The 16991-nt window shown below is 42.7% G+C and overlaps 1 protein-coding gene across 1 annotated transcript in view; it reads left to right on the forward strand.

Moving 5' to 3' along the window:
* Positions 1-16991, forward strand: part of FXYD6 (FXYD domain containing ion transport regulator 6) — a 232128-nt gene that overhangs the window by 196424 nt on the left and 18713 nt on the right. Inside the window, exon 9 of the mRNA XM_068242193.1 lies at positions 3230-3271. Coding sequence (XP_068098294.1) covers positions 3230-3271 — 42 coding nt within the window. The remainder of the gene's footprint in view (positions 1-3229; positions 3272-16991) is intronic.

Raw genomic sequence — 16991 nt, forward strand, 5'->3', positions numbered from 1 at the left:
AAAGTAATGTATGGCTCATTTTACTCAGGAAGAAACGTACTTCTTATTTGTATGTGTTTACATGTATTTTATATTTTGCGATTCTCGTGATTGTGGTCCTTTAATCGTTTTTTCTCAGATGCCGCACTGGATGTCTAACTGACTCCAACATGATAACATTTATATATTACTAGACATTTTCTGCTTTGTTAGCCTGCAACAGAGTTTTACAGCATATATTAACCATGCTGTAGACCTAAGAAAATGTGCTTGTCTTCACAATAAAATGGACAAATGCTGAGCAAACACATAAACTGTACAAAGAGGACACACATATGTCATCGTTAAAGAGCGAATGTTTCACGGTGTAGGCATCGGTAATGATCTGCATTAGATGGCTGTGAGAGAACAGACTAGAGAATACGCATTATCTGCACAGTACATTAGCTCTGTCTATGATAAGCCTTGCAGTATCATCCATATAGGCAGAAACACCTGTTTAATATTTGGTCACACAGGTGAAGCAAGATCACTGGGTGGTACAAAAGGTATTGAACAAATCACTTTTACCTTTTACATTCAAACTTTTTTCATTTTAAACTAATCCATAATATAAAATAAAGGGTCTTAAAGCACACCTGAAGTGAAAATAAACTGATGAGATTAATTAATGTATTTACAGTGCTAAATCTGAATCAGATTTTCCCTTTAATCCGATAGGCGTATTTTGTACTTAAAAGTTAAAATCTACCTTTAAACCTTTGACTGTCTTAGGTTCACACACCTACACACCTAGGGCGTATTGCGGTTTTTTTTTTAGCGCCGTCGATTTTTAAAAACGCCCTGAAATCGCTAGCGCAATGGTTTCTTATGGGACAGTTCATATCAGCGCGTTACGTCCACTTTCCGCTCAGCAAAGCGCTGCATGTACCATTTTTCGGGGCAATTTTGCTACAATATATATATATAGGAAATATATATAGGCCTAGGAAAAGAGCAAAACGCTTTATCCAGCGCTTGCGTTCACGCTTTTATGAATAAATGCATTGTATTTATTCATTTCCGGTTGAAAGAGTTCACTCCCTGACGTGCGTCAGGAAGTGAAAAAACTGAATAGCTCTGCAAAAGTGCTTACAAAAGCGCTTTGTACAAAATCGTAAGGGGAAAAAAAGTGCAAAAAAAACGAAAACTGTTGACGTAAGCGATTTCGATTTTAGATGTGAACACAGCCTGAGGTGTGGTGGTAGTTTTTTTCCCCAGCTCTCATACAGACAAACCGTGAACTATTTTTTTTTCTATCTACTCCCTGTACTTAGAAGCATTTCACAGACTTTTATCAGCTCTAATCAGTTATCAGTGAGAGAGATCTGTCTCTTGGTCGTTCTGCCCATACATCGTCTGAGGCATGGGCAGATTGACCAAGAGACAGATCTCTCTCTGATCAGATCTGATCGGACAGAGATCTGTTGCCTGTCCATACACCAGCAGACCAATACCGAGAGATTTCAGCATGAAATATCTCAGGAATTACCCTTGTGATGCCGCTTCCACCGCCTCTATCGATGCCCTCGAATGTGAATGCGCCCCCCGCCCATGCATTTAATACAGGGTTCAGGAACCTTTTTGAGAGAGCCATAAACACCACATATTTTAAAATGTAATTGCATGAGAGCCATACAATATGTTTCAAACTGGGACAGTAGGGCTCACCTCCCTGTTGCCATGGTGATGTGTATATACAGTTGATCCGCTGGGCAGCGGACGTGTCAGACACATATTCAGCTTCTCTTAAACCCCATCTACACCATACAATTTTTTTGCCCGATTCGATTAATTGATTCGATTCAATCCGACTTGTCCGATCGGGATTTGATCCCATTCGATTCAATTTGCCATTGCAAAACAATGGCAAATTGAATCGAATCAAATCGAATCCCGATCAGACATGTGGGATTGAATCGATTCAATGAATCCCAAAAAATTGAATGGTGAAGATGGGGCTTTAGGTTACAGCAACCTCAGCAATTTCTCTGAGAGCCAGACAGGAGAAATACTGACTAACAGCTTGTACAATTAGCTAGCTGACTTGAGGGTTGAAGAGCACTGCACTTTGGCCCAATAGGTTGCCAAATGGGCCAAGCAAAGTGCAGTGATCTCGTCCTTCAAAGTCACTGGACCTGACAGGGTCCAGAGTGGGACAATTGGAGCAGCCATTCGTTTTGGGGGGGAGCACAAGTAAGTTAGTAGTGCATGCTACAGCAATTTTACTTGCGCTGCCACACTAAGCTGCGCTTCTTGAGCAGTGTAGCTTAGTGAATCAACCCCTACTGATTTGTCTGTGAGCCAGATGTAGCCATCAAAAAAGCCACATCTGGCTCCCGAGCCATAGGTTCCCTACCCCTGATTTAATACTTTACCTGTCCGCTGTTTGCCACTGTGGTCCCCATTCATCTTCCACATTGGCACTGGGCTTCCAACGTTAAGCACGTGATGCACGTGATGCGTGAGTGACGTCTGCTGCTTTAGGCAATGCAGAAGATGCATGGGGACCACAGAGGGAGAAAGCAGACAGGTAAGTATTAAATTCATGAGCGGGGGGCACATTCACATTAGGGGAAGTCGCACTGTCCTGTCACGTCACGTTCGTTGCTCGTCCCAATATTATACGCGATTACCGCCGTGCACCCAATCGACCACATCAACCTGATGTCTTGCAGCATGTCCTACATTTGAACAATTTCGGGATATAAATGATCTGATCACCACGCATCATGATACATGATTGTTTAATCTCACAAACGTACACACGGTCACAGGAAAAGTTGTACATCGTGGATAAAATTGCAGCAAAAATAGCGTCAGACCACTGGAACTGTACATTCACTTTGTCATTTCTTTTTGTCATATGCCTTTGAGTATAATGCAACCAGGACCACAGAAAATGGCCACGAAAAGTAGAAAAATTGCTAAATTACTTGTTACTGCTTGGACTTCTTGAGAAAATCAGTACTCAGCCTGCCCTACTTACATCAACACTGTGCTGTGGGTAGAGCTATGGGCTAGTGCTGAACTAGTCAGGACTAGCCCAATAACTTTTTTTAATGTTTAAATAGGATTTAATAAAATTACACCGATGATGGGCATGGCAAGAGGTAATATGGTAACCTATTGTATTGATGAATTGCTTGCCTTGCAGACCATCTTTATCGAGTTATATGTTCTCATTATTTTACGTAATGTTGTTTTACAGTTCCAAACCTGTTGGGTGATACGCAACATAGGTTCAGCTATGGTAAGTACTGAGGCAACATAATGTATAATAACAGATGATAGTGAATCACAGGCATGGAATAGTCGTCTCCAAAGTTCTGCCAGCTACCAGTAGCACATAATGCTAAAACGTGGAAAAATAGTTTGTGTTGAAAAGACAATGTTCAGATTAGATGCTGTTGTTGAAGTATGTGGCATGCATACATGCAATAATAGCGTTTGGAAATTTAGGGACATGGTAAAGCAAACATTTTTTTGTGCGCGCCAGATGTAGTACAATATCTCTTAATAATAGATATAGGCATTCCACTATTGCCTATCGCAACCTAACTCTCACTTGGGACCTCCCCTACCTATGTCTAACACTAGCCCCTCAAACAACACTTAACACTACCCCTTCCCCCAAGCCACTAATTGAAACCACTAATTCAGTGTATCAATAAATCATGCATTTATTTTGTGGTTCGCCATAATTACCTGTCTCACTGTGGCACGGGTTGGCATTTTGAAGAGAGCAGACAACTAGGTGAGATTGGGAAATATACATTTACATTTCAGGATTTATTAAGAGCAATGTGCAAAATATCAAGGAGATCTAAAACACAACGGCTTCTAATATTTCCCAATGGAGTTGCTGCTAACAATGACACAATTACAGCAACGTGCAGCTCCATATTGTATTGTAACAGCTACAATCTGCTGTTTTGTAGAAGTAAACAGAGTAAACAATGATGCTTCAAGTTGCAGTTTCTATAATAGAGTCCACAAGATAACATTAGCAGCAGCCATGCAAGAGACATATTAGAGAAATGTTACAAAATCTCACAGTCAATATGAAATTGCTGTTAGAAGGGAACTTCATTAAAACATCATTAGAATAGGCATTTAGCAGACACAACAGGTACGGTACAAAGCATGGGCGTAACTAGACTTAATAGGGCCCCCCTGCAAAAAAGAAAGCATAGGGCCCCTTTGGTCCCCACACCCCATGCAGGTCCTGTGATTGGGAGCTGGTAGAGATGAGCGTAATGACCTAATTACGATTTCGCGAAATTTCGCGTAATTAGTGTAATTACGATTATGGCCGTAAGTACATAATCGTAATGAAGAAGGATTTCGCGAAATTTCGCGTAAGCGTAATTTTCGCGTAATTTTTGCATTACAATGGTTATTTGTTCATGCCGTAATTTCGCATTAAACGCTACCGTAATTTCGCGTTAAACCGTAACGCTCCGTATAATATAAAAAAGCCGCCGACTTTAAGGGTTAATAGCGAAGGCCTCTTAAATGCTAAGAGCCTCAAATTTGGAGAATATATTAAGGAGATCAGGAGGAATAAGAGGAAAAATTTTTTTTTCAAAAAGACCTTATAGTTTTTGAGAAAATCGATGTTAAAGTTTCAAAGTAAAAATGTATACATTTAAAAACCCGCCGACTTTAACGGTTAATAGCAAAGCCTGCTTAAAGTTTAGGAACACCAAATTCCCAGGGTATATTAAGGGGATCAGTGGGAATAAGAGGAAAATTTTTTTTCAAAAAGACCTTATAGTTTTTGAGAAAATCGATTTTTAAGTTTCAAGGGCAAAAATGTCTTTTAAATGCGGAAAATGTCAGGTTTTTTTGCACAGGTAACAATAGTGTATTATTTTCATAGATTCCCCCAAGTGGGAAGAGTTTTACTTACTTCGTTCTGAGTGTGGGAAATATAAAAAAAAAACGACGTGGGGTCCCCCCTCCCAGACCTCCTTAACCCCTTGTCCCCCATGCAGGCTGGGATAGCCAGAATGCGGAGCACCGGCCGCGTGGGGCTCCGCACCCTGACTATACCAGCCCGCATGGTCCATGGATTGGGGGGTCTCGGAAGGGGAGGGGCAGCCAAGCTTTCCCCTCCCCCTCCGAGCCCTTGTCCAATCCAAGGACAAGGGGCTCTTCTCCACCTCCGATGGGCGGTGGAGGTGGAGGCCACGATTTCCTGGGTGGGGGGTTCATGGTGGAATCTGGGAGTCCCCTTTAAAAAGGGGTCCCCCAGATGCCCACCCCCCTCTCCCAGGAGAAATGAGTATAGAGGTACTTGTACCCCTTACCCATTTCCTTTAAGAGTTAAAAGTAAATAAACACACAAACACATAGAAAAAGTATTTTAATTGAACAAAAAACATAACCACGAAAAAAGTCCTTTAATATTCTTAATTAACCATTAATACTTACCTGTCCCTTTAATTAAATGATCCCACGCAATATCCTCGGAAATGTTCTATCAGTTACAATGTAACAAAGTTATTACAATGTAACAACTTTGTTACATTGTAACTACGCCGCACCCGACGTCACTCACCGCCGCCGCCGCCGCGTCTGTGCTGCAGGACCCGACAGAGCTCTGAGCTATAGCTCAGAGCTCTCGAAAGCATCTTTGTATTTGGGCTCCAAGGAGCCCCATTGGTCCTTAGCAGACCAATGGGGTTCCTTCTGATTTGAAGGAACCCCATTGGTCTGCTAAGGACCAATGGGGCTCCTTGGAGCCCAAATACAAAGATGCTTCTCAGAGCTCTGAGCTATATAGCTCAGAGCTCTGTCGGGTCCTTGCAGGACGCTAAGTCCCCGCAGCTCCCGCTGCCCTCCCCGCCTCTCCCACATGTCACCCACATGTCACCCACATGTGGGTGACATGTGGGTGACAGATGTGGGCGGGGTGGACAGCGGGAGCTGCGGGGACTTAGCGTCCTGCAAGGACCCGACAGAGCTCTGAGCTATATAGCTCAGAGCTCTGAGAAGCATCTTGGATTGGACAAGGGGCTCTTCTCCACCTCCGATGGGCGGTGGAGGTGGAGGCCGCGATTTCCTGGGTGGGGGGTTCATGGTGGAATCTGGGAGTCCCCTTTAAAAAGGGGTCCCCCAGATGCCCACCCCCCCTCCCAGGAGAAATGAGTATAGAGGTACTTGTACCCCTTACCCATTTCCTTTAAGAGTTAAAAGTAAATAAACACACAAACACATAGAAAAAGTATTTTAATTGAACAAAAAACATAACCACGAAAAAAGTCCTTTAATATTCTTAATTAACCATTAATACTTACCTGTCCCTTTAAATAAATGATCCCACGCAATATCCTCGGAAATGTTCTATCAGTTACAATGTAACAAAGTTATTACAATGTAACAACTTTGTTACATTGTAACTACGCCGCACCCAACGTCACTCACCGCCGCCGCCGCCGCCGCGTCTGTGCTGCAGGACCCGACAGAGCTCTGAGCTATAGCTCAGAGCTCTCGAAAGCATCTTTGTATTTGGGCTCCAAGGAGCCCCATTGGTCCTTAGCAGACCAATGGGGTTCCTTCTGATTTGAAGGAACCCCATTGGTCTGCTAAGGACCAATGGGGCTCCTTGGAGCCCAAATACAAAGATGCTTCTCAGAGCTCTGAGCTATATAGCTCAGAGCTCTGTCGGGTCCTTGCAGGACGCTAAGTCCCCGCAGCTCCCGCTGTCCACCCCGCCCACATCTGTCACCCACATGTCACCCACATGTGGGTGACATGTGGGTGACATGTGGGAGAGGCGGGGAGGGCAGCGGGAGCTGCGGGGACTTAGCGTCCTGCAAGGACCCGACAGAGCTCTGAGCTATATAGCTCAGAGCTCTGAGAAGCATCTTTGTATTTGGGCTCCAAGGAGCCCCATTGGTCCTTAGCAGACCAATGGGGTTCCTTCAAATCAGAAGGAACCCCATTGGTCTGCTAAGGACCAATGGGGCTCCTTGGAGCCCAAATACAAAGATGCTTTCGAGAGCTCTGAGCTATAGCTCAGAGCTCTGTCGGGTCCTGCAGCACAGACGCGGCGGCGGCGGCGGCGGCGGTGAGTGACGTCGGGTGCGGCGTAGTTACAATGTAACAAAGTTGTTACATTGTAATAACTTTGTTACATTGTAACTGATAGAACATTTCCGAGGATATTGCGTGGGATCATTTAATTAAAGGGACAGGTAAGTATTAATGGTTAATTAAGAATATTAAAGGACTTTTTTCGTGGTTATGTTTTTTGTTCAATTAAAATACTTTTTCTATGTGTTTGTGTGTTTATTTACTTTTAACTCTTAAAGGAAATGGGTAAGGGGTACAAGTACCTCTATACTCATTTCTCCTGGGAGAGGGGGGTGGGCATCTGGGGGACCCCTTTTTAAAGGGGACTCCCAGATTCCACCATGAACCCCCCACCCAGGAAATCGCGGCCTCCACCTCCACCGCCCATCGGAGGTGGAGAAGAGCCCCTTGTCCTTGGATTGGACAAGGGCTCGGAGGGGGAGGGGAAAGCTTGGCTGCCCCTCCCCTTCCGAGACCCCCCAATCCATGGACCATGCGGGCTGGTATAGTCAGGGTGCGGAGCCCCACGCGGCCGGTGCTCCGCATTCTGGCTATCCCAGCCTGCATGGGGGACAAGGGGTTAAAGAGGTCTGGGAGGGGGGACCCCACGTCGTTTTTTTTAAATATTTCCCACACTCAGAACGAAGTAAGTAAAACTCTTCCCACTTGGGGGAATCTATGAAAATAATACACTATTGTTACCTGTGCAAAAAAAACTGACATTTTCCGCATTTAAAAGACATTTTTGCCCTTGAAACTTAAAAATCGATTTTCTCAAAAACTATAAGGTCTTTTTGAAAAAAAATTTTTTCCTCTTATTCCCACTGATCCCCTTAATATACCCTAGGAATTTGGTGTTCCTAAACTTTAAGCAGGCTTTGCTATTAACCGTTAAAGTCGGTGGGTTTTTAAATGTATACATTTTTACTTTGAAACTTTAACATCGATTTTCTCAAAAACTATAAGGTCTTTTTGAAAAAAATTTTTTTCCTCTTATTCCTCCTGATCTCCTTAATATATTCTCCAAATTTGAGGCTCTTAGCATTTAAGGGGGCTTTGCTATTAACCCTTAAAGTCGGCGGCTTTTTTATATTATACGGAGCGTTACGGTTTAACGCGAAATTACGGTAGCGTTTAATGCGAAATTACGGCATGAACGAAACGCGAAATTTCGCGTTGAAAATTACGCTTACGGTATTTTCAATTACGATTTTAATGGCAATTTCGCTACGCTAATTTCGCATCATAATCGCAAATTTCGCATGCGTAATTATAGTAATGCGAAATTACGAAAATTTCAGCTCAACTCTAGGAGCTGGCGATTGGCAGCAGAGAGTGTTCTGCTGTGAAACGGCATCTGGAAGCAGGAAAACATTACATACACTCCTGCTATTCAATTTGTTAAGAGAGATGTATAGGGTTGGCACCAGATGCTGGCTGTTCACAGACTCCACGTGCACGCTCCTCTAGTTGCCGTGCTCACCTTTCAGAAGTATAAATCCATCAAGAGATTAAAGAAATTGAAAATGGAGCACCGGTACTGCTATTAAGGATTTATTGCGTCATGCAGGCATTACAGACAAACCAGAGTGAAGAGTGGCAGTCCCGGCCTAACAGCCGTTTCGCAGCTACTGCCTACTCTGCATGGCGTGAGGAGGTGGCAGGGATAGTTTTTGTTAGCAAATGGGGACGTTTTTTTGCTAATTAGCTGCACTTGCAGTTGGGGAGAGGGAGGAGGAGAGACCCCCAAAGTCTCCAGGTCCCCTGCGATGGCAGGGGTTGCAGGGGTGACTGCTACGCCCATGGTACAAAGCATGACTAGGTACCACTTACCTTCTTATTTCAGCCAGTACCTAAGAGCAATTGTGAGTAAATGATTAGTTCTTGGTTTACTTTTATTATGTTCTGATATGCTGGAGGATATGGTACTTTTCTCTTTCTCTGAAGGTAGCTCTTCCTTCTTCCTTTGGTCTGTTTCTCTTTTCCCTTTCTTTATCTAATAAAAAAACGAAAAAAAAACTGTAACATTTAAGGGCTGGTTCACAAGGGCGCCCTGCAGCCCCTTGCTCAAATAATGTTCTGCTAGCGAGCAGAAAAGCATTTGGCAGCCTTCAGAGGTGTTTCCCATCATTCATCGCGATTGGTAAAATTGTGAAATTACTGTACCGGAGTTGTTATTCCAGGGTTTTTTTTAGTTTTTTTTTTTTTTGGAGGGGGGGGGAGATATTACTTGTTCCCCTGGTGGATGACCTCCACCAGACAGGAAGGTGTGTTCACTCTGCCTCTTAGCATGCTATCACTTGACAAAGAGCGGTTGATCCGTTCGAAATGGCGACAGTCCGTTGTGAGCAGAATTGGGCTGCAATGAAGGCGTAAAATATGGGATCAGTTAAAAATGGCGCCTACAGTGTAAAAATGGTGCCGCATGAATTTGCATTATAAAACGATATTTATCGTTCTATGAGTTAAAAAATGGCGCCGCACTAAAAACGATATTTATCGTTTCATGACTTCCATATAACGATAAATATTGTTTTGAAATGTAAGCCATAAAACAATAAATATCATTTTGAAATGTGTTGAATATGGGTTTTGCTCCCAGTGTGTGTATGTGTGTGTGTGTGTATATATATATATATATATATATATATATATATATATATATATATATATATATATATATATATATTATATAATATATAATATATATATATATATATATATATATATATATATATATATATATATATATATATATATATATATATATATATATATATATATATATATATATATATATATATACACACACACACACATATATACATACACATACACACACACATATACACACACATATATATATATATATATATATATATATATATATATATATATATATACACACACACACACACACACACACACATATATACACACACATATATATACACACACTAACACACATACACACACACATATATACACGCACAAACACGCAAACATATACACACACACATATATTAACACACACTCACACATATACACACGCACACATATATATGTATATACACACACACACACACACACACACACACACACATCTAGGAAAGGAACTTTCTACTCTCAAAAACGAAAAATATAGTTTTTTCCGTTAAAACGATGAATATCGTTTTCCGTTAAAACGATAAATATCGTTTTAGTAAAAACGATAAATATTGTTTAAAAAAAATTATCGTGCGTTACCAGGCGCCATTATTTGGCTGGCGCCATTTTTAACTGGACGCGTAAAATATACCTGAGGAGAACTTCATGCATCTGTATGCAGCTAAGAGCTCAGGGGCGTAGCAATAGGGGGTGCAGCGGTAGCGACCGCATCGGGGCCCTTGGGCCAGAGGGGCCCCGAAGGGCCCTCCCTCAACTACAGTATTAGTTCTCTATTGGTCCTGTGCTCATAATAATCACTTCTATATATACATTCAGTAGTGGTAAACATTAACAAGCTCTTCTCCATCCCCTTCTTGCACCTCTGACACTGTAGTTGCCATTGGCAGGTTTTGGTGCGCCGTATCAATTGTTATGTATAGAGTGCCTGGGGGGCCCCATTGTAAAACTCGCATCGGGGCCCACAGCTCCTTAGCCACTGTAAGAGCTACTACTACTACTGAGCTATAATTACATTCTGGAAGACCGGATGTCATGACTACATTTTGTTCACAATTTTTTGTGAATAAATAATCTGCTTTTTAACAATTCGGCAAGTGCTGGTCATTTTTTGCCTTTGGTCTATATCAAGTCTGTGCTAGCCACACAGACTAGACCTTGCACAGCCATTGAAGCAAGATAGGTGTGCAGTCCGAGAAGTTGAAATATGGACAAGCTATTTACTAACAGATCTAAATGGCCTCAATTCACTAAGGGCAGTTCGGTAAAATAATTTAGGTCAATAATATACCGCATTCAGTATTTTACACAATTTGTTCTAAATTCCTTAAGATTTCTTGAACGTGGTAGAAGTTCGGTAATATACCCCCCCCCCCCCCCCTTTTATAAAAAATGCTTGAACTCACTAAGCCTTGCTCAGTAAGTTGCGAGTCTTCCCACAGGTGGCGTGCAAGAGTCTGGGTTTTACCTGTCCAGGTCATCCCCGACATTCCTTTAGATGTGTTACTAGAGGGAGCTCTTCTGTACACTAGTATATAGATATGCACATCTACTGTAAAGCCTTTTAAATGTAGATACAGATAATCCTTTTTAAATGTCTCCTTCTCTGCTGCTCCCACCCTCCAGAGTATCGGATCAAATGGAGTGAGAAGCAGGGCTTTGTAGCTCTCCCTATTGGCTTTGAAGCTCTCCCTATTGGCTGTCTGCTACATCTGTCAATGTTACCACATGGAGAGTGTGAGTGTAAGATTGGTGTCAGCACGCAGAGAGGATCTGATTATTGGTGATCTGCAGTATCACCAAGAATGCAGATATATGGCTAACCTCTGGACACCTATAGGTATGTGAGTGTTTGGTGTAACAGTAGTACTTTGAGTAATGCACCTGCAGAGCAGGTGATCATAGGCAGTAAAGGAATACTGCTCTTGAGCGCACAGGAACCTTCCAGCAGCCTGAGACTCTCCAAGGGGTGGAGTCAGACTGGAGATAGGAAGGACCAGAGATTGAGTGACACCTGAAGGTGGATGTCACTATCTGATCTGGAGACCATCTCTTAAGAGGAGAGATAACTCTCGAGGTCGGGCACGCCTGGTCGGCCACACACGGACAGATAAAGTACAAAGACAGAAGGCTGATTCGGTATCCAAGGCAAGCAGGGTCTGGCAACGGAATATCAGATATGCGAGGTACCGAATCAGAGATCAAAGGGATAGTCAGTAAAGCAGTAAGTCATAACTGATATCAACAATGCCTAGTCTGGGTGTGAGGTCCTTGGTCTCTACACCCTGGAACTAATCTGATGAATAACAGATAGATAACGCACGTTCCCTAGTCTGGGTGTGAGGTCCGTGGTCTCTACACCCTGGAACTAGTCTGAAGTATAACAGATGGATAACACAAGTTCCTTAGTCTGGGTGTGAGGTCCGTGGTCTCTACACCCTGGAACTAGTCTGAAGTATAACAGATGGATAACACAAGTTCCCTAGTCTGGGTGTGAGGTCCGTGGTCTCTACACCCTGGAACTAGTCTGAAGTATAACAGATGGATAACACAAGTTCCTTAGTCTGGGTGTGAGGTCTGTGGTCTCTACACCCTGGAACTAGTCTAAGCATAAACAGAATAACAGTACAAGTAATCTGGCTCAAACACACTGTTGGATCTGACTAAGATTTGAGTGCTTCCACGAAGTGTTCGCAACGGCAGACAACTTGAGACTGGCCAGCAGTAACTATATATGGAGTAGTGCTCTCCAGCACCACCACTAATTGATCAACCAATAGTAAGCTGTTCTGGAGTCAGCTGATCGGCGTGATCAGCTGATCTCTCCTTGCCCAGTATAAGAGTACTGCCTCTCATTCCTAAGCCTGTGTGCACTAACAGATTCAGCCACACCAGACACACGCTGCCGCGTGCAAACCTCTGCGCTGGACGCGGAACCAGCCGCCTTACTGTTGTTATATGCAGCGGCTTTTCCGCTTTCTGCCCTGTTACCAGACGCACGCTTCCGCGTGCAAACAGCCGCATTGGACGCGGAATCAGCCGCCTCCTTAGCAGCACACACTGTGGCTTTTCCGCGTTCTCTCACAGTGAGCTACCATCTGGTCAGAGCTGGAGGTAAATACCGAACACTTTTACGTGATTTTCCGAATGCTTTAATCTTTGTGATTTGCAATTTCTTGAGGTACTTACCGCACAAGTTGATAATTTACCTCACTAGTCTGTCATTTTACTTTCCAGTTCGGTAATAGGTTTATTGCCATTTGGCAAGGTGATCGGTAAAATCAGCTGTTTTCTGCTTTATTGAATGCTGTAATGCTTAGTGAATTGAGGCCAATGTGTTGATTAGAAATGAACAGTTGATATACTTTGCTCCTCCTGTTGCTATGCTGCTTTGCTACGTCTCTTCTGCTGCATATGCATGGAAGTTATACAGTCATCTGCTTATGAGAATATAGTGAGTGGATTCACTGTGGTTAGGTGAATATTACTTTGTATGATTTGGTGATTTTGAGTTTTGAAGTGCATTCTTTATAGGCTGTTTTGCAACACACAAGAGACTATCCGACAAAAGCCCTAAAGGCAAGAGAAAGGCACCATCTAGTGGTACTAAGAATTTACATATAGCTTGTTGATCCTCTGAATATCTCCGTTAACCTCTTGTGGGATCATCTGTATATAAATCCCTGAGAATCTGGATATCACTATACATTCAGCATACTGAGCAAATAATCTATTGCAATAGTTTAACTGCTTAACGTCCGCTCCACGCTGATTGGCGTGAGCGGAGCTGCCCCAGGACCAAGTCCTAGGGACTGAGATTGCAGGGGATCGCACGCGCCGATGCACGAGCAACCCCGCTTGAATGACGGAGGTCCACTCCATCATTAGCCTCCCAGCAGCGATCGCCGCTAGGAGACTGTTAGACAGTCTAAATGAGTTTTACTCACCTGGGGCTTCCCTCGGCCCCCTGCAGCTAATCGGTGCCCTCGCCGTGTCTCTCTGATCCTCCCGTCCCCGCCGGCGACCACTTCCGGTTTCGCCATCAGGACCCGACAGGCATGGGAATGCGAGTGATTCTTCGCGTTCCCAGCCACAATATCGCCCCCTATGCTGCTATTGCGGCCTCTTTAAATCTGCAGTGGCCTATTTTGTAAAAAATGGCCTGGTCACTAGGGGGGTTTAAGACCGCGGTCCTCAAGTGGTTTAAGCTGAACCTTTAGAGGCAGAAATGTTTTTTTTTTATGTAGGTCTATAATATTTTATTAGATGACATTCTCTTTGATATAAAAAAAATAAATCAAATGATAATCTATTAAAACGATGACATTTAGAATCAGTTGAATCTTATAGAAAAATATTGGTTGAAAACTGATGAGAGCTGATGCCAGTGGTATTGACTTCATGGTAGTGGTGCTGTCTGTTGGTCAGGGCAGCTACGACAGAAAGTGAGCACGTTTCCTGCAGGTGGCGGGTGCACAAGGGTAAAAAACAGGTGATCCCATTGTCTACACAGAGCTTAAAGTGGACCCAAATTAAAAATACAAGATTTCAGAAATAAAATCTATTTTCTAAATTATAACAATAAATAGCAGCCTTTTTTTCAGCTGCACGATGACAAATATAAAATATTTTACATTTATTGAAGGAACCCCTCCCTTCCTTTCATATTGCTGGGACAGAATCTGGCAGACTGGTGGGGAGGAGATAAAAACAAAACACAGGCTGCTACTGATGATGTCACAGGGAAGGTCAGTTTGTGTGAGATTTCACATAGACGACGCCCCTGTGAGGGAGGGTAGCTGATGACAAACACACCCATGATCTAAAACCTCCTACTAAGCTCAGAAGTAATGGCTGCCACCTGTATAACCCTAGTTATGAAAAGGGAAGGGTGAAAAGCATGCACTGAAATGCTCATAGGCTTAAAGGAGTGTTTATTTATCTTTGTATGTGTCAGAGTGGTGCAACTAAATATTTTGAATTAAAAAAAGTTTGGTTTGCTTTAATCTAAGCGGTGGAGGTCCCTTGGTTGTGTTACAGCAGCCTGCACTATGAACATTCTCACTATTTCTTTTCTGAGGTTTTAGGCAGTTGTCGGGAAACCTGGAAGACTGACTGCAACATTGTGGTTTGGAATACTGTTGACCATTCTTTGCCAGAATAAACTGGACAGATACAGGTGAAACTCCAAAAATTTGAATATCGTGCAAAAGTTGATTTATTTCAGTAATTCAACGTAAATGGTGAAACTAATATATGAAAAAGACTCATTACGTGCAAAGCAGGATATTTCAAGCCTTTATTGGTTATAATTCTGATTATTATGGCTTACAGCTTCTGATAACCCCAAAATCAAAATCTCAGACCATTAGAATATTGTGAAAAGGTTAAATATTCTAGTCTCAAAGTGTCAGACTCTAATCAGCTAATTCATCCAAAACACCTGCAAAGGGTTCCTATTTCATATATTAGTTTCCCCTTTTAAGTTGAATTACTGACATAAATGGACTTTTGCATGATATTCAAATTTTTTGAGTTTCACCTGTATATATTGGACTAACATTTAGGAAGTACACTTTTAAAGCTTGTGTCTTTTATTTTAATGTAAGGTTTTTATGTGACATTAAGAAAAGTGTGGCATACCTACTGGCAGAGACTAGGGCTGTGTCCATTAGGGGAGTGCACCAATATCCAATAAGTTTCATTGGTTGAATATTGATTGGTCAAGCCTAGTATTTGCTCAGTCACTGATTGGATCATGGGAGAGCTGAGACCAGGAGCAGCATGGGAGCTGCATTTGCACAGCTCTGTACTGCATTCAGCAGCACAAAGTAGCAGCCGCAATATCACAGAAGATTTCTGCTGAAATCTTGTCTAACCTCTACTGGCAGAAGGTGGCAGATAGCGATGGTTATGTCTAGGAGAACTCATGGAGCAGCATGTGATTTGTTTGATCAGCTGATAAGATTTGTAAAACTCTGTTTTGCTGTGGTTACATCCTGCTTTAGCACATGATCATGACTAGAAAATTAGAGACTTACATATCTATTACCGGACCAAACTGATCACATGGTTCTCTATGAGTTCAAGAGGCAGGCCAGGTAAACAATCAATAAACACATACGGTGGGTTGCAAAAGTATTCGGCCCCCTTTAAGTTTTCCACATTTTGTCACATTACTGCCACAAACATGCATCAATTTTATTGGAATTCCACGTGAAAGACCAATACAAAGTGGTGTACATGTGAGAAGTGGATCGAAAATCATACATGATTCCAAACATTTTTTACAAATAAATAACTGCAAAGTGGGGAGTGCGTAATTATTCGGTCCCCTGAGTCAAAACTTTGTAGAACCACCTTTTGCTGCAATTACAGCTGCCAGTCTTTTAGGGTATGTCTCTACCAGCTTTGCACATCTAGAGACTGAAATCCTTGCCCATTCTTCTTTGCAAAACAGCTCCAGCTCAGTCAGATTAGATGGACAGCGTTTGTGAACAGCAGTTTTCAGATCTTGCCACAGATTCTCGATTGGATTTAGATCTGGACTTTGACTGGGCCATTCTAACACATAGATATGTTTTGTTTTAAACCATTCCATTGTTGCCCTGGCTTTATGTTTAGGGTCATTGTCCTGCTGGAAGGTGAACCTTCGTCCCAGTCTCAAGTCTTTTGCTGTCTCCAAGAGGTTTTCTTCCAAGATTGCCCTGTATTTGGCTCCATCCATCTTCCCATCAACTCTGACCAGCTTCCCTGTCCCTGCTGAAGAGATGCTCCCCCCGAGCATGATGCTGCCACCACCATATTTGACAGTGGGGATGGTGTGTTCAGAGTGATGTGCAGTGTTAGTTTTCCGCCACACATAGCGTTTTGCATTTTGGCCAAAAAGTTCCATTTTGGTCTCATCTGACCAGAGCACCTTCTTCCACATGGTTGCTGTGTCCCCCACATGGCTTGTGGCAAACTGCAAACGGGACTTCTTATGCTTTCTATTAGCAATGCCTTTCTTCTTGCCACTCTTCCATAAAGGCCAACTTTGTACAGTGCATGACTAATAGTTGTCCTATGGACAGAGTCTCCCACCTGAGCTGTAGATCTCTGCAGCTCATCCAGAGTCACCATGGGCCTCTTGACTGCATTCCTGATCAGCGCTCTCCTTGTTCGGCCTTTGAGTTTAGATGTTTAGCCTTGTCTTGGTAGGTTTACAGTTGTGCCATACTCCTTCC

This window comes from Hyperolius riggenbachi, chromosome 6 (assembly GCF_040937935.1).
Source record: "Hyperolius riggenbachi isolate aHypRig1 chromosome 6, aHypRig1.pri, whole genome shotgun sequence".
In the NCBI taxonomy this organism is placed as follows: domain Eukaryota; kingdom Metazoa; phylum Chordata; class Amphibia; order Anura; family Hyperoliidae; genus Hyperolius; species Hyperolius riggenbachi.